The sequence below is a fragment of the Zonotrichia leucophrys genome, chromosome 1 (genome assembly GCF_028769735.1).
Source record: "Zonotrichia leucophrys gambelii isolate GWCS_2022_RI chromosome 1, RI_Zleu_2.0, whole genome shotgun sequence".
Taxonomy (NCBI): Eukaryota; Metazoa; Chordata; class Aves; order Passeriformes; family Passerellidae; genus Zonotrichia; species Zonotrichia leucophrys.
Genome location: NC_088169.1, coordinates 24,927,820 through 24,951,585, shown reverse-complemented (window position 1 = coordinate 24,951,585; position 23,766 = coordinate 24,927,820). Strand labels below are relative to the sequence as shown.

Here is a 23,766-nt window from a genome sequence, read left to right as displayed (position 1 = left end):
CTTCTGAATATATATCTATGCCAATATAGAAGTAAAAACTATAAACTTCAAACTTTGATTCTAGTATATCCTAATATCTTTGTCACAGAAATTGTTTGCAAACAAAGCTGTGCTGCTATAGCCAGTATATTTAATCTGTTAATGGTCAAGAATAACATATATGACAGTGTTGAGTAGATGAAGTAATATTTATCTTTTTGACATTTCAGACCTAAGAATGCTTGCTTAAGGTCACCAATATATTTCATAAATAGCCGGGGAAAATATTTTCAAATTCCCAAGGGGTTTGCAGAAAAAAGTTGGAGTTTATAGGCCTAGATCACCCAGTGGCAAGAAACTTTTAGTTAGATAACTAACTCCCTTATGTCTTTGGTAGTGTGGATATAGGAGATAGTTTGGCCCACTGCAGTCATAGCTAGAAAATCAACTATTCCTGAGTTTTCATAAGAAGTTGTCCTCACTGAGATTTCTTACAAAATCATTACATATAATCTAAGTTTACAATTACCAATTCTATGCATTTTTCCTGATACAGAAATCCAGCACATTCCCACGACAGTAGAGATTGTCAGCATCATTTTTTGTGAAGAATCACACAGGTACAGAGAGGTCACAGGTACCTTGCCTAAGGTTACGCTCTTTTCTTGCTTCTGCAGAGAGGTTGGTGCCTCTGATCTCAAATTACTCTCTAACTCCGTTGACTCCCCCTAAATTTAATAAACCCCGGTAAGCACTAATTAATGTTAATGTTATTATTTTCCCATAAAATGATGGGAGAATTCTTCCTTCATAAGATGGTTTACTGCAGCATACTGGTGTTTACAGTGAAGTCTTTCCCAATCACACTCCTCTCACCCCGTTACAGCTGTTAATTTCTAAATGAGTTATTATGACCCAAACCGCGGAGAATTTCGCGCAAGACGAAGCTGAGTTGCAAGCGCGGTCTGTGCGGGCTGCGGGCGGCCCCGCCGCCTTCCCCTCGGGAACACGGGAGAGCTCGGCCACGGCCCCGCACGGCGGCAGCTGGAACCGCCGCATCACTTTCGTCTTTTTTTTCCCTTGCTTGTTTGTTTGTCGTGTTGTTTTTGTGGGTTTTTTTTCCTCTCGTCTTTACTCGCAAACTTGGCGGTTTCAGCTTCGGCGCAAGTCGACAAATGAAAGCGTGTCCGAAGGCACTCCAGGGAAAGACGGGAAAACACGCATGGGTGTTTGCGTGACCCCAGCCTCACTTTTCTTCCCGGGCATGTGCAAAGGGAGGCTTCCCCAGCCGCTCCCGGGGCGGTGGAGATGCGGCTGCGGTTAGGAACCGGCTGGACGGTGTCAGTACAGCTTCTTCCCTTCATCCCTCGACTTTTACTATCGCTGTCCTTCCCGCACCTCTCTGCGCGCTCGGTGACGTGCCGCGACCGCCCTCATCGGGGGGCGAGAGCCGGCCCGGCATCCCCGCCCCGCAGCCCCCGCCTGGGCCCCTGCGCTCCCCCTTCCTTCCCCCGCTCCGCCTCGCACAGGAACATGCGGGCTGGACAGACCCCCGCCCCTCCTGCCGCCCGCCCCGGCCGGGGCCCCTCCGCCCCCCCGCCGTTCACCTCCCCCCGGTGGAGGGGAGAGAAAGGCGCTCATTGATCCCGGGCGCGGCCCGGCCGGTGACGAGCGCGCGGGTCCCGGTAAACAAGCGCGGCACCTCGCACCCCCCCGTCCTTCCCCGCCCGCGGAGCCCCTGCGAGCCCCGTGAGGGAGCGGGAGCGGCGGCGGGGGGGGAGCAGCAGGCGGGGGGCCCTGGGGCCGCTTTGCCCCCGCCACCGCTTGCTCCGTCATCACCGCGCCGCGATCCCCCAGCGGGGCCGGGATCGTTTCCAGAGGAAACGCGGACGCTGCCCTTATTCTCCATTAAAGCGAAGCGCCCGATAAATGAGTGCTGTTTAATGAACACCGCCGAAGAGCGGCTGTCCCTGCCCCCGGCCCTCCCTGGGTGGCATTTCCCGCCCCGCGGGGAGCGGGCGCTGCGGGCGGGGCGCGGGGGCGGCCGCGCGCGCGTGGGCGCTGTGACACAGCGCGCGGAGGAGCGCGCGGAGCCGCCGCGCGTGTGCGGGCAGGGCTGACGCACTCGCGCGTGTGTGCGGGGGCGTGCGGGGGGCGCCAAGCGCTCACGCACGGCCGGAAGCTCCGCCCGGCGGGTCCGCAGCACCTGATTTGGCCTCGGCGAGCTCCGCCGGCGCCCCGCCATGTCCCGAGGGATGGCGAGGGCCTGCACCGGGGCTCGCCGGATGTGCCGAACCTCCCCGCCGTGCCCGCGCCCCCGGCACGTTCCGCGCTGTATGCGCTGAGGGCAGCGGCGACAGCGACGGGGTGCGCTGCGCCCGAGGGGGGCCGGAGGCTGGGGGCGGGAACGCGGAGGGGCGGGAAGGGGGCGGGGGGGCGAGGCTCCCGCCGTCCAACGGTGTCGCGCCGCCTCGCTCCGAGAGCCCGCCCCGCCGTCCCATTGAAGGCCGCGGCCGTCCTTCGCGCTGCCCGGCGGCCAATGCGGGGCGGTGCCGGCGGTGGCGGCGCCCCGCCCCGTCTCGGTGTGTGAGCGCCTCGGTGAGGCGGCGGTCACGTGTTGTTTTGCTCTTTAGTTGGGGCACTCGGTGCGCGATGTGTTACTTACGGCGAAACTCCCGCCGGCGCCGGCAGCACCAGCGGCAGCACCAGCGGTCGGGGAGCCTTAGCGGCGTCGCCGGTACTCGAGCCGGGGAGGACGCCGGGCGGCCGCCAGCAGCACCCGCTGCCTAGAGGTGACAGCGGAGGATCCCGCTGCGGCTCCGACCACTGCGCTCTTCTACGAAGGAATAACTTTATTTTACCTGCTTCCCTCCGTCCTTCCTTTTTTCTTTCTTGCATTTTTTTTTTTTCGCCGCGGCGCTCGGGCTCCGGATCCGCTCAGCGTCGGCGACAGCAGCGAGAGGAGCCGGGCGGCGCTCCCGCCGCGGGGCTGGGGATGGCGAGCCCTGCTGTGCTGGGGCTGCTGCCCCCCCTGAGCTCCCCGCCCGGCCCCAACCTGAACAACAACAACAACAACAACCAGGGCGTCAGGAAGTGCGGGTACCTGCGCAAGCAGAAGCACGGCCACAAGCGCTTCTTCGTGCTGCGCGGCCCCGGCGGCGGCGGGGAGGAGGCGGGGGGCGCCCGGCTGGAGTACTACGAGAGCGAGAAGAAATGGAGGAACAAGTCTGGGGCGCCCAAGCGGGTGATCGCCCTGGACTCCTGCCTCAACATCAACAAGCGGGCGGACGCCAAGCACAAGTACCTCATCGCCCTCTACACCAAGGACGAGTACTTCGCTGTCGCGGCCGAGAACGAGCAGGAGCAGGAGGGCTGGTACAGGGCTCTCACCGACCTGCTCAACGAGGGCAAGGCGGCCTGCCAGGGGTCCCCCTACCGCCACCTCGCTTCCCCCTTCTCCGCCTCCTGCGGCGCGGCCGCCGCCTCCCTGGCCGCGGCCGGCGAAGACCTTAACTACGGGCTGATCGCGCCGGCCACCGCTGCCTACCGAGAGGTCTGGCAGGTGACGCTGAAGCCCAAGGGCTTGGGTCAGAGTAAAAACCTCACCGGCGTCCACCGGCTCTGCCTCTCGGCCCGCACCATTGGGTTCGTGCGCCTCAATTGCGAGCTGCCCTCGGTCACGCTGCAGCTGATGAACATCCGCCGCTGCGGCCACTCCGACAGCTTCTTCTTCATCGAGGTGGGGCGCTCGGCCGCCACCGGCCCCGGCGAGCTATGGATGCAAGCGGACGACTCGGTGGTGGCCCAGAACATCCACGAGACCATCCTGGAGGCCATGAAGGCGCTGAAGGAGCTGTCCGAGTTCCGGCCCCGCAGCAAGAGCCAGTCCTCCTCCTCATCTTCCTCCGGGGGGGCCGGCGGGCCCGGCGGCAGCGGCGTCTCCGCCACCCATCCCATCACCGTGCCCGGTCGCCGGCACCACCACCTGGTCAACCTGCCTCCCAGCCAGACCGGCCTCCTCCGCCGTTCCCGCACCGACAGCCTCGCCGCCGGCGCCAGCACCAAGTGCACGCCGTGCCGGGTGAGAACGGCCAGCGAGGGTGACGGCTGCCGGGTGGGCTCCACGGCCGGCAGCCCCATGAGCCCGGGCCCTGTGAGGACCCCCTTGAGCCGCTCGCACACGCTCAGCGGCGGCGGAGGGCGGCAGGCGGGGAAGCTGCTCCCGGTGTTGGCCGGCGGTGGCGGCGGCGGGCTGCAGAGCAGCCGTTCCATGTCCATGCCCGCCTCCCACTCACCCCCCTCCGCCACCAGCCCCATCAGCCTCTCCTCCAGTAGCGGCCTCGGCTCCGAGCCTGCCCACCCGCATCACACTCAGCGCCCGTCCAGCGGCAGCGCCTCCGTGTCCGGCTCCCCCAGCGACGCCGGCTTCATGTCCTTCGACGAGTACGGCTCCAGCCCAGGCGGCGACCTCCGGCCCTTCTCCTCCTCCTCCACTGCCAGCAACCGCAGCAACACCCCTGAGTCGGTGGCCGAGACCCCTCCAGTGCGGGACTCGGGGGGCGGCACCGACCTCTACGGCTACATGGCGATGGAGCGGCCCCCGAGTGGCCGTCTCTGCTACCGGCCCTGCCCCGACGCTGCCAGCGACAGGTGCCATCGGAAGCGGACCTACTCCCTGACCACGCCGTGCCGGCAGCGACCCGCCGCGCCGCAGGTTTCCTCCGCCTCCCTCGACGAGTACACGCTGATGCGCGCCACCTTCGCCGGCAGCGCCGGCCGCCTCTTCTCCTCCTGCCAAGCCGGGGCTTCCCCCAAAGTGACCTACACCCCCTACCCGGAGGACTACGGGGACATCGAGATCGGTTCTCACCGCAGCTCCGGCAGCAGCAGCACCAATCTGGGCCCGCCGGCAGTGGGGGGAGGAGGGGGAGATGATGACGGCTACATGCCCATGACCCCCGGTGTGGCCGCCGCTTTAGGGCAGGGAAGCCGGGGCAGCGATGATTACATGCCCATGAGCCCCACCAGCGTGTCTGCCCCCAAGCAGATCCTGCAGCCCCGGGCAGGGGTGGGTAGCGGGTCCCCGGGGAACGGGAGCAGCTACAAGACCAGCTCGCCTGGGGAGAGCTCCCCTGACGATAGCGGGTACATGCGGATGTGGTGCGGCTCCAAGTTGTCCATGGAGAGCTCAGACGGAAGGCTGAGTAACGGCGACTATATCAATATGTCCCCTCGGGACCCCCAGAATGGGCCCCAAGCTCCCTCCCTCACCCCCCCGGACTTCTTTTTTGCCCCTTCAGGGCATGGGTCCAGTGAGCCCCCAAAGCCCAGCTGCTATTCATACAGCTCCTTACCCCGCTCCTACAAGAGCCAGGGCTTGGCAAAGGACTGCGACCAGTACGTGTTCATGAACTCCCCGGGGAGGATGATCCCGGAGGAGGCAGTGTGTGGAGCAGGCACCTTCGCCCCCTCCAGCCACACGGTGCCTTCGCCCCTGCGGCACAGCCGGACCGAGAACTTCCTTAGCCAGCGGTGCCAGCGGGCGGCCCGGCCCAGCCGCCTCTCCTTGGAGACCTTGCGGACCGTGCTGCCCAGCATGAACGAGCACCCTCTGCCGCCGGAGCCCAAGAGCCCCGGTGAATACATCAACATTGACTTCGGGGATGCTGCCGTCTATTCTCCCCCTTCGCTGCCTGCTGACAGCCCAGCCTCCTCCCTGGGCTCAGGCACGGGGCAGAGGCGCTCCCCTCTCTCTGACTACATGAACATTGACTTCGGGTCACAGTCACCCTCCCAGTCGGGCACGGTCTCTGTGGGCTCCTTGGAAGCTCTCTCTCCGGGTTCTTCCTCCAGCACCAGCCAGCCCAGTGGGCGCTACCTGAAAGCGGCTGTGGGGATGGCTTGTTCGTCCAGCCCATCGGATGGTGGTGACTACACCGAGATGACCTTTGGCATGGCCACTACCCCACCTCAACCCATTGTTCAGAAACCAGAAAGTGCCCGGGTCACCAGCCCCACGTCTGGTGTGAAGAGGCTCACTCTCTCTGGGGTGGAGGCTTTCATTCTCTCCAGCCCTCCCCCAGACCCGAATCGGGGGGCCAAAGTAATCCGGGCAGACCCCCAGGGGCGGAGGAGGCACAGCTCAGAAACTTTCTCCTCCACCACCACTGTGACCCCAGTGTCCCCCTCCTTCGCACACAACCCCAAACGACACAACTCGGCCTCGGTGGAGAACGTGTCCCTCAGGAAAAGCGAAGGCCTGGAGGAGGAGCAGGGTAGCAGTCCAATGTGCCGGGAGACCTCGGCTGGCTTCCAGAATGGCCTCAACTACATCGCCATTGATGTGGTCGATGGGTCCTTGGCAAACTGTGACAAATCCAGGTTGAAAGCTAGGCACCTCCTGAATGGGGGCATCAATGGAGTAGAGATGAGCACCTATGCCAGCATAGACTTTCTGTCTCACAACCTGAAAGAAGCCAGTGCTGTGAAAGGTGAGTAGCTACATTTGACAGTGCCTGCTGTGCGTGGTTGTGCTTTATGTTTACCATCACAAGGTTGAGTGTGGTTGTGTAGAGCACTATCCCTCTTCACATCCTTAGAAATCACTTTTATCCCTTTTTACATGTCCTGCAATAAGCAGTCTTGGAGGAACTTTGTGGCTCTTTCTGTGAGGAAAAAGGTTTAATTTTGGAATATTTATTCATGTTTCAGTACTACTGTGCCGTTATTATGTGTTTATACTTCTGGGTACCCCATGAGAAGCTGCTGTTTACACAGTTTCTATGTTTGGGCTGCATTCAGAGTTTTCTTAAGATTTTGGAAAGTGTTTGGACAATGTGACCTAAATAGTTTATGTTAATGCAACTTCTAAATACTATTTAAAAATGTAAAATGATTGAGTTAAAACCAGCATTGTTTGATAGAGGACATCAGATTACAGAAACAGTCCTTGGCTCTCTAGCTGAGAAGGTCTGGAATATCAAATTGAGAAGGATAAATTTAATATCATGGTTTAGAAATACCTTATCTCTTGCAAAAGTTTGACAGTAAATCATAGTGAGGATGGAATGTGAATTTTAAAAATGGTAATTCTTTCCAGAAGTCACTATATGCTTGAGCTGTTGTATGCTGTATTGCATATTTCATTTAAGGGCCCAGCCTTTGTTGTGTGTGTAACAATGTTCCAGTTGAGAGCTCATGGATTGCAAATGTTGGGTGTCAAACTGAAGAAATATGAAACTTAGGGTGAGAGGGAATTTTCATTTTCAGTATGTAGCTATTCCTTTAATTAGGTGCTGGTTATGCTGAGAAAAAAAAAGAAAGAAACAAATACCCTTCCTTCTTCCCTGAAATAGAACTCCACCCTCTCTCATTGAGTTTGTAGGAACTGGGGGCTGGTTGAGGAGGGCACAGAGCAGCCAGTCTGTCGAGGAAGAGAAGTTAATAATGAGATACTTGTAAGGATTCTCTTGGCTCTTGGATTTATGCAAGACATGGTGCTCAAACCCTCATGCATAGATAGCTGTAATATTGTTTATGGGTAGAGCTGGGGGAAATGACAGGCCACGCAGTAACTGCTTGGAGGAGAGCAGGTATTGCTTCTCTGTTCACAGTGCTGATAGAGGCATCCATAACGAGTGAGCAGCAAAAGCTTGTAAGAGCCGCTTGCAGAGCTTTTTTCCTTGTATTTCCTTAGTAGCTAGTAGATTTTGAAGAAGAAAATATTTTCTCTTTTGATAGGAAGTACAGGAAGATGGAAAAGATGAGAGATCCCACCGTTTGCAGAGCAAGCTTGAACCTAATTAAGACGAGACGATTGTTGAATGCAATGTCAGAGTTTAAAAAGATGAAGGCTTATTTTGAATGACTGGAAGGGTTGAGGGCCGAGCCTTTTTTGTCTGTTGCGTTTAGTTTTGCCGGGGTCGCTCTCAGGATCCTTGCGGCTCGCCCGAGCCCGGTGCGGAGGCTGCAGCCCCCGCTCTCTCTCCTTGCCCGGCCTGGGGATGGCGGCCCCGGGCGCCCCCGACCGTCACGGCCCTTTGCTTTGCAAACGGATTTTTCGCAGAAACGAGGAGCTTGTCTCAAGCCACCTACAGCCCCGATTGCCGATGAAGCCCGGTGTTGGGAAAGAGCTGTTTCCACAGCGTTCCCGAGCCGCTGACCCTGAGGGGGAGGGGGCGGCCCCGGTGACCGGGAAAACCCGGCACGGGAGTGCGGGAATGGGAGCGGCGGCGGTCAGATAAGGAGAGGGAAACGAGCGCTGTCCTTCCCAGCCTGTAAACAAAAGGATAATGCAGAGAACGCAGCCGTGTTCATGTGGTTTTACGGCGGAGAGGGCTCAGTGCTGCTGCTGCGTGTGTTTGTCCAAGGACGGTTATAGGCTTGTCTTTATTTTAATATTTAATCTGCATGTGTGTTTGTTTTTCCTCTTTCCCGTAAGCTTCTAAACGCAGATCACATGGAGGAGTGGTGCGGGGAGGCTCGTTGGGATTGACCCTATCTGTAGGAGGTGGGCTGTCTTCTCCAGCACCTCGCTTCCCTGAGAAGGGTGCCAGCCTGTAGGGTGCACTCAGAGGTACGGGATGCAGGGATGGATGGATGGAACCAGAGTCAGGTGCAGGTAGTAAGGAAGAACCTCACACCACCAGCATCCTCAGCCGACAGTGGGGTGGGTACCAAAAACGGGGCATCAGGCTAATTGCACTTGTGGAAGTCGATCTGGGAAGGTCACAGCATGGGGAAGGAGAAATAAATCATAAAGGACTTCATTGGTGTAAGTTTAATCAAATAATAAACTTCTGCAAATTCCTAGTTTCCCTTTTTGTTTTCATTGGGATTTCACACTGAAGTTTGTTTATGCTAGGTCTTCTGCCAGTGCTTAAAAAGGTCACCCAGAATTTTGCTAATGTATTTGAGTTTCAAACATTGTGATTTGGGAGACTACTGAGAATTTTGTTTTACTGAGAAACATATTCTGTTTAAAGAAAACTGTATTTTGTGCATAGAAAAGATTACTTCAACAAAAGTATTTTGGGTAGAGTTGAGAAAATATAATTCTGTAAAAAATGTTGATTTGCACAAGAGAGCTTATATAATCAGCATTGTTTGTTTAGTTTGCACTTTTTTCAAACTTTGTGCTTAACTACAGTTATACGTAGTTATATTTTCATGTGGAAAAATGCTTTTCAGGAAAATGATTTGTATAATTTAAAGGTGGCTGGCTTCCATGTGTAGTGTATTTCTCTGCTATCAGTAACTTGCCTCTACTGCAGGGAGTGCTTTGCTTTTGGAAGTCTCTGTCCTTATTATTCTGTCATGGCAAGAGCAAGGAGTTCATCCTCAGCTGCTGTCCAAACAGAACAGTTAAAATGTTGCTTGAGATTATCACTTCATTTAGTTCTACTGTGTTCTAAAGATGTGCAAATATTTAGGAGTTGGAGAAACAATTGCCTTCATCTGATATGTAAATAAAATAATACTGTTATTGCTGGGTTAAAACTTGTTACTTGCTAATAACTAGCTTTTGTTCCTAAACTATGACTTTTTTTGCTTAGAAACATAGACTGTGAATGGATTTCATTATTTATGGAGATGTTTACACTAATTTTTCTCATAAAGTGTGAATTATTTATTCCAGTATATTTATGACAGATTAATCAACAATGATGTGACTTTTTATGGTGGATCTTAGTTCTGAAGTCAAAGTCGAAGTCAGATAGGAGTTTTGTTTCTGTTTCAGTGAGGTTAAGATTTTACCCTTTGTGTGTAATCCTGGAATTCTTAATTAAGATTACTGTTAAATTTAGTGGGTGTATAATAGGGATTTTTCTTTAGTCTAAATCACCAGAGTGGGTTATCTTTAATTTTGTTTTCTTTTCCATTCACAGAGTGCTCTGTAGTTTCAACTTGTAGATGTTTCTAGTAGTTGGCCTAGTTTTCTAAAATTGAACAGATACTGTATGTAATAATGCAAAAAACCTTGAGGGTTCTTTCCCTCCTCTGTCAGTTTTGTGAGGGTTTTATGGTTGTACCTAAATAAAAAGCCTATCTTAAGAAATCTCTTTCTTTGTCTTTCTGATGGTGTTTTAGATTGTGGAAGACATAAACTTTGTTTCCTTTTTCTTTGGGATTACTTTACACAATGAATTGTATTATTAAGTTGTTTTTTTGACCTCCTCTTCATATGCCAACTGCCAAAAAGTTTTGGTTCTCAGAGCAACACGAGAATGCTTGTCTCTTTAACAAAATTAATGCTCATTTTAAAATAACTTCTTGAAAGTATTAAAAGTAGTATATGCTTTGTTAGAAATTTATACATCTTTTGAAGTCTTTTTTGAATAAATCCATTGCAGTAGTTTCTCTTACTGCTAAGTTCTGTAAGAACATCAAACCAACAGCAGAAAGGACTGAGCTACTTTTAATAACTTACATAGCTTGAATCTTTAACTCACACTTAAAATTAAAAATTGGAGGTTTTCTTTTAAATGTCTCAAAATTCACTTACTGTCTTTCAGATGACACTTTGCAGGTGACCAAACCAAAATGGTTGGATCTGAACCTAGCAGTGCCACTCATGAAACACAAAATGTAGACTGAAATTATCTAGGATTAAATGAAGCTTTAAATACTTTAAATTATGTTGATTATATGGGTGTCAGCTTGTTACAAACAAATAGAATATCAAGACATCTATTAGACTTTTTTTTGCTTTATACTTAAAATTATGTTTAGCTATACTGCTCATAGGAAGAATGTCATGGTTACTTTCAGTCATTTAAAATAAATTGTTATAGACCAGATTGAATGGTGGGTTTGTTCTAAAATGAACCAGTACAGTCATGGCTCAAGGCAGAGGAAATGCTTAGGTTGATGATTGCTTCTGATTACTTGATTTCTTTCAAGATAGCTACAGAGACTAATGTTCGTTTGTAAGTAAGAAGAATAAAGGAGTGTTTGACCAGAAAGAGTATTAGGGCTTGTTTTATATGGTGGGGTTGGTTTGTTTGTGTTGGGTTTTTTTTTGTTTTTAAAGAGAGTCTAATGTGGGTTTCTTTACACTTGGTTTACTCTTATTTTTAAGTAGTGTTAATTACACTGGAATGCTGAAGTGGTTTATAAGCTGAAACAGAGCAAGCATCCACTGAAAAATTTAGCCAGTTACTGTATGGAGTCTAACTTCTCTCCCTATTCAGCAGTTAAATGGCAGCATAATTACATTCAGTTATTTTCTGTCTATAAGTTTTTCTCTAAAAACACTATTAATATGTTTCTTTTTAAAGTAATAAACATCTAAAAAATGGTTGTATCTGTGGCTTTTTTCTTTTGAATTTGTTGAAATATAGGATACTTTTTATACTGGTTGTCCATATGTTTTTGTTTTTTGTGTCTGTGTTCATTGTGTTAAGTCCTGATACAGCAAATTTTGCGGAAGATTTAACATTAAGTTGATACACAATGTGTAATAGCAATTTCAAGTGTATATGGTGACTGATTTGTTGAATTAGGATGTGTAATTTTGAAAGTTTCACAACTCTGTGTTTTTCTGTAATTTCTTACAATGTTTGAAGTGATCTGTGTATTCATGGAAATCAGTATTATCCCTTGAGTTTTCAGAAGATGGTGTAGTGACCTCCAAAGTTCAGATATGTTTTCTTTGTGTCTGTTGTCTGGCATGTAGTTATTTTTAAAGTTTTGTGTGTATGTGTGTAGGGGGTCAAGAGTGGCAGCTTTGAAAAGCCAAGTTCAGCTCAATAGTCCCGTTGTTGCTGGTTGTTGAAAACACTGGCTGTCCTGTAGCAGTTTTCAAAGGAAAACTTGTTTGTTTTTGTTGTTGTTTTGGTGGGGTTTTTTTGCACTTGTGTTTGTGTCAACTGCCTTTAGCTATCTAGCATGTGTGTTTCTTGGATTAGTCAGTCTGCCAGGGCTGTGGAGAGCCAGCAGCAGCAAACAGAACCAGCAAAGGTGGCTCCCATTGTCTTTTAAATGCCCGCTATAAAGTAGCATGCAGTTTGCACTTCAGCTCTGTCAGCTTTGGAGGAAGCCAGGATTACTGGTTCAGATGATATTTTCAGTTTCTACACTAGTGCATGTAGAATGAATCCCTTAGTTGTGAGGTTGTGTCAGTAGGTAACACAAGCTTTTATAACTTGGATATTACAAGCCTGATGCAAACCATAGAAAAACCAATGCAAAGATTGCTTACATCTTTAAAGAGGGCCACTTGAAAATATTTCTTAGTGTGTTAAAGTGCTAACACATCCAGTAATGTTTGAGGCTGGCTCAAAGACAGCAGTAGGTTGTAGTCTCTGTGTGGCCAGTTAAACAGTAATGAGTAACTTTCCTGAAGAATAGGTGAGTGCCTGCTTATTTCCATGGAGTTACATGCAGCTACTGCTTGGTAGCTCAGGTGACAAATTGGATACTAAACTGAGACTGTTTAGGAAAGATTTTCAATCTCATTATGAGAAATCCCTTTAGAAATTAATTTAAAAGACCAAGGACAATACTTGGAGTTCTGTTACTATTTTTGCTGTAAAAAATACTTTGGAACATTCTTAATTGTTTTTATCAGTGATGATTACCCCAGTTTGTGTATAGCTGTATCAAAAATAGTAATTAAAAAAAAAAAAGTTCTTGCTCACAGTGCAGGCAAATACTCTCTGGAAAGAGGCTTGCTATAAGTGAACAGTGGGGAGATACTTTCCAGAATAAACATACTTGATGCTAGGGTGGTTTTTTTGTTTATTTTCAAATCCAGAATTGCCCATCTCATTTAAACAAAAGTTATTTCAGAGTGTGTTTTTTATCTCAGTAAATCAATCACAAAAATAATTAGGAATAAACAGTTCAAGCTGCAAACCTAAGCCCCCACCTCTGATGGTGGCATCTACACTGCAGAAGAGTAATGTAATAGCTTTATTGCATAGATTAGGGATGATTCAGTGTTTTGTTTACATTATTTGTCAATCTCTTCAGCATCCTAGAGGAGAACACTTCCTTCCTGGCAGATGGCAGCCCCAGGGCCATGCACCTGCCATTACAAGCACTACACAGTAGTAATCTACCCCAGCATCGCTGTTGACAAGAGACTAATGATTGGAGACTGTCTGCCTGACAGCCTAAACAAAATAGGAACATATTTGTCCTTCGGTGAGGCTCTGAGAGATCTTAGGTGGGACAGGCAGGACAGTATGCTGAAGAATTATCATGGGACTTGGGTTAGATCTCTTTGGTAGCATGTGTAGCATGAGCCACTTACTTGTAAGATAATGATGTTTCAAAAAGCAGGCGGTGTCTCAAGGCAGGGATTTGCTGTCTCTGTGTGGTGTGGCTCAGGGTTGGTGACTGCGGGGCTGTGTCTGTCCTGCGGCGCTGGCTGCCCTCGCTGTGAGCACGGAGAGCTTGGCTGCTACACGGGGCCGTGAGCACTCCTGGAAAGTCAGAATGTCTCTCTGCTTGAGTGGTGTGCTTGGTGTTTGCATAATGCGCTCCTATTTCAATAATTTGATTTGTAATTTTATGTGTTTTCATTATGACACCAGACCACAGTCTCTTCTTTTATTTTTTGTTCATTTCTTTTACTCCTAAGTGTGCATTTGCTTTTCTTCTTTGGAACAACTGTGGGCGATGTTTCTAGGGGACACTACCCAAGGCAAGGGTATCTTTGAACTAGGCCAGGATGTTCTTTGCTAAATTTAAAAACTACCCAAATATTACCCAGAGTTTGTAGGGTATTAAGCAGGATTACATGACGCACGGATTAGACATTGTTGAGCAGCTTGTTTTTGTTTGAAGGGGTCAGAAATGGAGGCACTGGGCCTCTAGTGTGTTGCCAAAATAGCAAATTTGCTGATAATCACAAACAGCAGAAGTTTCTTAGAAATAGTAGAGCACTCTAGAATTTTCCAAGCTTTCTCCAAGTGATGCTTGAGTAAAACTTGTTTGATTTGTGCTGTGATATAAAACTCACTGTTCTGTTGAGTTTCAATTTCCAAATCTGTTTCAGAGGTACTTTGAAGTAGACTAAGAACACCACTCTAAGTGCAACTTGAGGCAGAGGACTTTGATTCTCTTCAGTCAAAGACAAATCAATAAATCATTCCAGTAACAGTGGGAAAATCATGTCAATGAAATAAGATCTAAGCTGGCTTTAATTAGTCTCTTACATTGTGTCCGCTGAGGCAGTATATTATTTTTAAGTGTTTATGACAGTCATGTCTATCTCATTAAATTGAGTGGTATTCTCAAGTTAGGGAATCAGAATTATGAAGACTTTCTTTCTATTTTGGGTTGGTTTGGTGTTTGGTTTTTTTGTTTGTTGTTTGTTTGTTTGCTTGTTTGTGATTTTTTTTCTTTGGTTTTGCTTTGAATCTAGACTTTTTCTCACCAGAAATCATGATACTCATTGTACAAGACATAGACAATCTTTTGGAGCTGGGTTAGGCTTAACTCTTATGTAGAAGTCAGTGGTGTTGAATAGTTGCTCAAGAACAAGAAAACAATTATTTGTTTTTGTTTAGTCTGCCTTCACTGACAGATAATTTGGGCTATAGAAACTTACTGGCAATAACTGGTAATGTTGCATTTTAGCATTATTTAAAAGAATAAGAGTAGAATTGACAAATGGATGCAAACCTCACCAGTATTCTAGTTAATGCAAAACTTTTACATCATCAAATTGACAGATTGAAATACTGTGGTCTCTCCCGTGCTTGAATTACTGAGAAGTTATGGAGTGAATTTCTTATGTAGTCTTTTTGCTAGTTCCTCTGGTAGTGATTTTTTTCAAAAACTCCAGTGAGTTTAGTTTACTTGAAAAGGCAAACCAAAATCAGGTGATGTGTCTAACCAAAATTTTCACTTATACCTGAAAAAGACTTCTTGTGATGGCATAATGAGATTTGGAACTGGAAGGTGGAGGTAGAGTTCTCCTGGAAGTCAGTTGCACTCAGTTGTGTTGTAACAGCATTCATTTTTACATCATAAACATTTGGTAAAGTTTATAGGAGGCTGGACTTGCATCTTCTACAACAGCTTTCATTCCTGAGCAATTAGTTCTGGGAAAATTAATGAAATAGAACTATAATAATACCATCTCTTTAACATAGTGAAAGGAAAAATTACACTTTCATTGTAACAATCCTGTATGTAAACAATAAAGATTTGTCTTGGTGATTGCCATGAAAGTTATTTGTGAACTGTGAAAAGTCATTTAATTAAAAATTGTTTACAACTAATTAGTTTTAATCTAGCATAAAACTTCAAACAGTTATGTTTGGATTTTGAGTCACTCTTGTATAACCATGCAAGTTACATTACTTTCTGAAGATTGAAGTTACAGAATTAGTGCTCATGACTTTACCAATAGTTATAGAAAATTAACTATGTGGATGAGCATTAGGAATAAAAATATATATATGTATGTATATGAATGACCCTGATGCACAGAATACTTGAAATAATTGGTCATAAACTTAAAACTGTTAGTACTTACTGTTTTACAGTCCTAATACTCTAGTAGTTACTCTCACAAATACCAGAGAAACTCTTAACATGCTCTAATGAATGCTAGGATAATAATGCTTTCTTTTGGGTATCTAAAGAAAGGTGATTTGTTATATGGTTCTGTTTTAGTCTTCAAATGTCAGATGAAAATTCAGTTAAAATGAGCTTTTAACTTTAACCTTGAATGGTGTATTTTCATGTAAATGGTAAATTGTGTGGGCTCTAAATAAATAAATAAATTTATGATAATTGGATGTTGAATGTTAGCCAATAGGATGATTTCCAGCCACAAATGCACTGATGTATTTCAGTACTGTGATTTCTAGATTAGGTCCTCTTTTGCCTCATACTAGTCCTTCCCTGCTGTTAGTGTGAATATTCAAGGGACAGTGGACCAAAAGGTTTGTAAGATAGGATAGCATGAGATAGTGTATCTGTTACTAAAAAAAAAATTTAAATAAATCAGAACTTGATAGTAGTGAAATATTATTGATTTTTAGTGGAAGTCAGATTCAGCCCTCAGGAAGTAAATTGATGGACATTTATTTTAGTACGTGTGCACTTGACTCTGTGGAGTTGAGTTGAAACAACAGCTTAGATCTTGCAGCTTGAGTGAGCACAGTGGAAGTGCTGTGCCTGAAAGCAGAGAGAGCAGGGCAGGGCTGTGGATGAGCTGTGTGGAGTGTTTGGATGCCAGGCTGCTGTTTGATGGAGTTGTTGTGAGGGGTCATTTAGGGAGTCTTCTGAGTCTGAAATTACTCCTGAAGTCTTGAGTCTGCTTCATCAGTCATGAGCATGGCAGGCTTTAACTTGCCATAAGCATCCACTATGTGGATGCTATCTTGTCGCAGTAAGAGAAAATGCTGCAGCATTCTCTATTCCTCTCACTTGTTTTCTCCTCATGTTTTCAATTTCCTGTGTTCTCATAGATGGGCTGTTGTCACTTTTACAGGGTGACAACATTTTAGCCTTACTGTTTTAAAAACACATACTATGAGTTATTTCTATGATTTTTTTTGTGTCAAGTAGATGAGCTGGTATTCCACTTACTTTGCTAAAGTATTCTACTCTACTTTGCTAAGAAATAGCATTGAATTAGTGCAGCTTATGCTGTATCCTTATCACTTTCTTTGCAGTGAAACTATTAGATGGGGAGGATTCAAGGTGCATCCAGTGGAGCTGGCAGCAATTGCATTCATTCAGTATAATCTGTGTTTTTTGCTTGAGAAAGAAAGTAAAATATGTGTAAGAAAGAGGATGTAATTAGATGCTCTCTGCTTTCTCAAGTATCCTTAATAAGGACCAGGAGAAACAGAATGAATGGTTTGTAACAATAACAAAGAAAAGGTGCTGGGACTTCAGAACATGTTCATAGGAAATAGTTAGTTATTTTTAGAAGTGATGCATAAGAGACAACTCTAAACTCTCCACCCCCACTGGAATGAAGTTTGTGTATCCTGTGTTTAGTTGGGTGTCTTAACCCCTTTATCAGGCACTCATTTTTTGCCTGTCTTCTTGAGGGATTTTCCAATTTGTTTTCTATGGGTTACCTGAGTAGCTGATGCTTCATTCTGCTCTGAAGACAAAGTTTTATTAAGTTCTGCTGAAGGTGTCAAAACAGTGGACAAAGAAGTCTTTATTGAATCCATATGTTAAATTTTTTTGCAATCTTAATTTATTTTTACCGTGTAAACCCATTGTTTTATTGGGGTGTGAAGTGGCTTTATCTTATTCATTAGTATAGTTGTGTTGTGTATGTGTTTGTACCTGAGTAAGATCTTAGTTTTGATTCCATAGTCAAACATTTTAGTATGTCTCAAAATACATTAACTCATTATTTGCATTAGATACACATTGTTTTCTTACTCCAGGTAAGAATTAGCCTTGTTGGTGCTTGATACATAAAAACCTGTTGCCTCATATTTGTTAATTTTAAATTAATTCAGGAGCAAGAGGAATTTGTGTAAATTCTGATTTAGTTTAGGAAAAACATTGAAAATAAGTGGTACAGGATATAGTATACAGTGGCTGTGACTGTAATGGTTGGAATAAACAGCCTTACCATCTTCTAAGTTTGGAATTCTGTTTCTTCATTGAATCATGGAGTTTTTTTCCTAGTAGGTGTGTTTTTCTTGCTGTATATGGTGATAATGCTATTTAACTTCCCTATTTCTGGAATGTGGTAACTTTTAATTTGACAGAGATTTCTGAGATTTTTTGTAACAGTAATGAGATATTAATAGGGAAGCTCAGAACCATTTCTCCTCTTTGTCTTAGGTCATTTTTTTGGCCATTTGTAACCACATAATAGTCTTTCTGGAATAGTAATAATTAATTTCTTCAATTAATTTTTCAAGATATTTTAGCTAAAAATAGGTACTGGAAATAAAGACCTCTAATACAGTCCACAGGGTATTTTGTACTGTAATTTGAAAAGCTTTCTGTTCATGCTGGGTTTATTTCCTGTATCTTTTGTGGACATGGTTATATAATTTTGTCCAAGACTTATTTCTGCTCTGTACAAAAGTGTATCTGTGGTCCCTTGTCTCAAATGTAGATTGAATCTGAATTTTATTTTTTTGATGATTGTTGGAGAGGCTGAGGCATCAAAGGGAAAGACATTTAAAATTGCTGTATCTTTTATTAGTGCCTCAGGTTGCTTTGTTTGCTTGATTTTTTTTTTCCCTTGTTGTAAACAAGCAGCTTGTGTTTGCTGTAGAAATGTTTTGGTAGGATTGTTTAGCCCAGACGGGATGGGATATTTGCAAGCTGAGGGAGGATATTCCAGAGGAGGCAATTTATCTGTGTTTTTCTTAATAGGTTTTGTGAAATTCAGCTGTGCTGGGATCCTGTTTTGGTCTGATGGACATGACTCTAATTAAAAAAGGAGAGGCTATAGGTTAACCCCAGGACATGAGAGTCTTAAGGGACCTTCATGTATGTGTCATAAGTGAAGCTGCTTCATGTCTTCCGTGTTGCAGTTTGCAAGTCAGATGTCTCCAGTATGTCCTAAGGGCCTGTGTTCCTGGTTTAGATTTCCAGGTATATGGTAGTTGTTTTTAATCTAGCCAATGCTGTTGCACTTTATGCAAAACTGTAGTAATAACTGTGTAATGCCCACATTTGCCCCTTAGGAACCTACCAAAAGACTCCTCTTCAGAGAAGGATCTGTCTTCCATAAGTAGTCTTTCGAAGGATACAGGTGCCTGTCAGTACTGAAGAGGCTGGTCAAAGCCTCTCGAGATTGGAGATGAATCCAAACCACAAAACCACCTCCTTTGATCACAGAGGGAGCCTATATGCTGGGCATAAATGGAACATCTAACTTCCAGACATCTGCACCTTGTGAGATCAACCCTGCTGTGCAGTGTCTTATTTTAAGTAGAAAGACTTGAAATAAGACTGATATTTGTATGTGGATCAGCTGACATAGTTATATATTCTTGCTTGACCTGGACTGTACTTGAGTTAGTTGATGATACATTGTACTTGTTCAGTAAATGTGAAATTAAAAGGGATTTGTGTTCTCTCTAGCTGTGCAGCTTCTGCACTGTTGACTGAACACTCTCAAACATATTTCCTGGTCACTCACAATATGTGATTTATGCAACAGTATCAGGGCTTTGGTACTTGCAGGCAAACTTGGGCTTCAAAGGTGCAGATACCTTGGGAGAAGTACTGGTGTTCTGCAAAGTATTTCTTCATGGCAGTGCCTGTGATCTTTCTGTTCTAGAACAGCATCATAGTTTTATAAAAAGTCTCAGCTACTGCATTGTATCCTACAGGAGGTCATAGTTCCTTAATATGATATCCTAGGGTGCTCATCACACCTATTAGAGATGTCCTAAGCAGCTTTAAAGAGCTGGAGTGTTGGCAGTAGGAGAAAATGCATGCAGGTCTTGATGTGCTGGAAAGTCTTCCTGAAATGTAGGGGAATTCTCTGCTAAGCATCGTGGGATGAGAGCCAATCTCTAAAGTATTCCATCTTAAGTGACAAAGATGGGTTTTAATCTGTTTTATAGAAACAGTCCTGGCAGCATAATAAAATTTCAAAAAGATGCGAGTGTCAGCTGTATAGTTGTGTGGTCAGACATATTGTTGTAAGTAAAATGCATTTTTAAAAAATGCTATATTGGTACTAGTGAGCCTTTCTTAGAAAATTGAGTGTAACTGATTGCTTATAAATATATTGGCTGGCAACAAATATGGGGAGCGATAAAACAAATAAAAGACACCTGTGTAAGAGCACTTGGGAGAGGAAGAGAAACCTGGTGAAACAGTAGGTACACCTCTGTTTCTGTAGTACTGAGAGCTCTTCTAATTACAGAAGAAAGTGTATCTTGCACTGGAGCTAGTTATGTTGCAAGTAATTGACACTAATTTTTTGGATCTTTTTAAAGAAATCCCTTTGAAGCTTTGAGAAAAGTGCTGTGAAAGCACACTGTACTCTGAGAGCATCATATTTTTCATACTTTACAGGTTGGGGTTTTTTTGGATTTTTTTGCTTGTTTCTTCTTGAGGGAGGTAAAATTTTCTACTGCAGTCTCATGGCTGAAAAAAACCAATGAAATAAGTGCTGTTTTCTGAACTGAGATTGATTGCATGTCTCACATACTCTTGTTCCTGAGTGTGGGTAAACTTCGTGCTTTGCTTTCACCTTGCCTTCTTTAAAAATGCAGAGCTTTAGTATCTGCTTGATCTTACAGAGCAAATCCTTCTGGGCTTGCTTCACTTTCTTTGCAGTGAATTATTAGATGGGGAGGATTCAAGGTGCATCCAGTGGAGCTGGCAACAATTGCATTCATTCAGTATAATCTGTGTTTCTTGCTTGAGAAAGAGAGTAAAACATAGGTAAGAAAGAGGACATAATTATATGCTTTTTGCTTTCACAAATTATTTTCTGACCAGTATCCAGTTTCAAAACTGGTGTTCTCAGAAAATTTAGCCACCTAAATTACTTTTCTAAACAGCTCACTAAGCTTTTTGCCTCTGCTTTCCAACAAAGTATTAGTTAGCCTCTGGGAGTGATATGTAGGTGATATTTATCATTTCTGTGTGACAAAAATACATCTTTTCCTTTCATCTCTTAATACAATACCAACTTCTTTATGCAATGAAATCCATATCAACTAGAGAAAAAAATGCTAATTCATCTCTGGATTAAAGTCAGAGTAAGAAGTTACAGATGCCCATCTTTGTTTTAAAAATGCAACGTAAAAATAGTTTTAAATTTTTTCTGTCACTTATTAGCAAAATATTTCATGCAAAGGAGAATAGAAGAAAATTTGTAAATAACAAATCCTCCAAGTATCATTCTTTGAGACAGCATTTTGGTTTGATTACTGGGACTGTTTGGAAGGAATAGTAGGAAATGTCTGCTGGGGGATTGTGTTAGAGTGGCTGTTTTCAAGAAGACTTAGTGGGCTTCTGCAGAGTCATAAGTATTACGGCTGAAAAATGCGAAGATGTTGAAATCAACAGGGTTGGGGCACCTTGCTAAATTTGTGATTCTGGCTTTCAGAAAGTATGCACTGTGCCAAATGCTGATAGTCTACAGTAGCAAAGAAGTTAAGAAGAGCTTGGCTCATGGTCTTTAACAGTCTGGCTTGTCCTTATAGGTAAATCATTAGAAAGTAAAGAGAACTTTGGGTAGTATCTCCATTTGCAAAATCTGTATCTTGAATTTTGTATGCAGCTGCTTTTGACCCACTGGCAGCGAGAGGAGACTGGATTAGAGGAGAGTATAACCTGCTTCAGTGCAGCACTTTTGTGTTGTATTGCTCACTTCACTAAATGGTTTCAGGGAGTGGTGATGTATTTTCATCATGGAACATGATGAAACTTCTTGCCTAGCTTAATCTTTTCCTCACTTCTCTGTTACTGACAGATTCACATTGACAAGGGTGAGGCCCTAAAAGATCTCTAGAAAAGTATTGACAAAATTGGAAAAAAATCCTTTAAAATGTTTCTCCTACTTCAGGTTGCTCAAAAGTTTTAAGTGGGGATGTGGCAAGAAGAGAAAGCTGTAGGGAAAATGTTGCCTTCCTGTGCATTCCAGGTTGTTCCTCTTATGCTTTCCCTGCTTTCTTTTTCTCTCACTTCTCTCCCTGTGTATCTTTTCTGATAAATGATGCATTTCTCTGGACATATCTCCTAACCTGAAAGTCCAAAAGCTGCAGTAGCTGGCTAACCTTAGGTGTGTCACCATCCAGTGTGTTTGGGTGGCGGGTGAGATGCCTGAGTGAATGTGTGTCCTGCCAGGGGTGTTTGTCTCCTTGGTAAGCCATCTGAAGTTCAGTTTACAAAACAGGAGCATGGTTGACTGTGAAAGCTGGAGAGCCCTGTGTTTTAAAACATGCTGCTTTCTGGAAGATAAATGTCTTCCTCTAGGATTCTCTTGTAAATCTGAAGCCTCTTTTGATACTGGGTGCCTATGCCCATTTGGCAGTGATGGAGGCAGGGATTAGTCTTTGAAAGAGTGCCTGGATGTAGTGTTTCTGTTTCCTCTCCACGATATTTATGCGGCAAGAGCACTTACCTGGGACTGATCAGTGTCCAGTACCTTTCTGGCTGAAAAAAGATCTCAGTCCTCTTTTCCCCCTCACCACCTTATGGCATGTCTTAACCATATACTGTTGGGTAGAGTGCTCTTGTTCTTTCTTACTGCACCTGTTTTTGTGGAATAATTAGATATCCACTGTAATAGAAAGAGAGACTGAACATGACTTCCCACAACTTACGTGAGTCCTTATCCTGGTTCCTATGAATATTTAAATTTTTAATGTGAATATTTCTTCAATTTAACCAGTAGAAAAGATTACTTTTTATCCCAAGTCAGAGATGGGAAAAGCATACTTTTAAGCTCTTTGCGAACACTCTAATGTTGTGTTTTCAGGCATGTGTTTTCAGCCTAGTGGCTCAGGAGCAGTTCTTGAACTTTGATATTTGTCCAGTGTTACCTAGAATGGCAGTCAAGCTCTTGCTTGTGGATCTCAACCAGAAGTCTGATTGTACTGTTTTGTTTTTTTTCCCACCTCACTGTTACCTGCTGGAAATAGGACAACTAAGTTTGATGGCATTTCAGTTGGCAGTTGTGTGAGAGTATCAAGCTCTGCTTCACAAGAGCTCTTCTTCCTTGTCAAAACTTGTTGACCTTGTTAATAACTACTGATATAAATTAGAACAGGCACAAATATGCCTTTGACATCCCAGCTGAGCAAACTTCCCAGCAGTTGTAAAGGTGTGTAAAAGGACATCATCTCTGTTCATAAAAGGTATACCAAGTTGTATACCTCACAGAGTTTGAGACCTTTCAGAACTCTTATTTGACAGAGCCCAATATAAAATAGGGCAGAAAAATTGTTGCTTAAAAGTCTCTGTTTCTTTCCCTTGACTCTAAGGAGTTGGAATGGCTGGCTCCTCATAGGGTGAGTAGGTCTGAAATGCAGAGGTACACACAGAATTTGGTGAATTTAGCTGAGTATTGCCTAGCATGTGCTTTTGGGGCAGGCATGCTGATTCAGTTGCTGTTGTGTCTCCAGAGATGGGGTTGGTAGGTAGTCACTGTTAGTGTGTTAGTCACTGATCCCTTCCAGCCTTGCTCTTCCATCACTTGGAAGGTGAGCATGTTGTTTTGCAAAAATTCTGTCTCTTAAGAAACTTCCAGCCACACTTTGTGTGCAAAGTGGCATTGCTGGAGTTCCCACGTTGCTGGCAGGCTGCCCCTGGGAGAAGCTGTGCCTTGGTGTAGTGACCAGAGCTGTGAATTCAAGGCAACAGCCCCACTGAGGCCATGCTTGTGGTGTTGGGTGGTGAATCTGCACTGATATGGGAAGAGGGTGATGTTTGTAAGGTGAGAGGCAATTTCACATGTATGATAATGGTCATCAACCAGGAGCATGACTTCTTGTTCCATGATGGCTAAGTGCTGTGTGTGTACTGTGGAGTGGCTCTTTGAGTGGCTGCTCCAGACAAATCTCTCTAGTGGCAAATTTTCTGTGTATCTTCCACATCTGCTGCTGCTGTGTATGTGTTTCTGTCATTCTTACAGGCTCCCAGTGGAAGGGCAGAAGGACTAAACATTTTTATTTTCTAGCATTTTGTTTACTCAGAGAAAGCTGCTTGATTTTGTTTCATTTCATGTAATGCTTTTGAATGGTTGTATACGCAGCTTGCAAGGGAGAGGATAATTGAACATATTTCAGATAGTACTATGTTGAGGGGTTTCTGTCTAATTTATTTTATCCCTAAGCATGGGATTAAATCCCATCTATACAAACTTGT

General features: G+C 45.1%; 1 protein-coding gene across 2 annotated transcripts in view; it reads left to right on the top strand.

The window, feature by feature from the left end:
- The first annotated feature begins 2,558 nt into the window (after positions 1 to 2,558).
- Positions 2,559 to 23,766, top strand: part of IRS2 (insulin receptor substrate 2) — a 28,712-nt gene continuing 7,504 nt past the window's right edge. Inside the window, exons 1-2 of one of the 2 annotated variants that reach the window (XM_064708957.1) lie at positions 2,559 to 6,470; positions 7,720 to 10,383. In XM_064708957.1, the coding sequence (XP_064565027.1) occupies positions 2,975 to 6,470; positions 7,720 to 7,745 (3,522 nt within the window). In that variant the 5' untranslated portion in view covers positions 2,559 to 2,974 and the 3' untranslated portion in view covers positions 7,746 to 10,383. Of the gene's footprint in view, positions 6,471 to 7,719; positions 10,384 to 23,766 lie in introns of those variants that run through there. The other variant, XM_064708963.1, reaches the window with a different exon arrangement.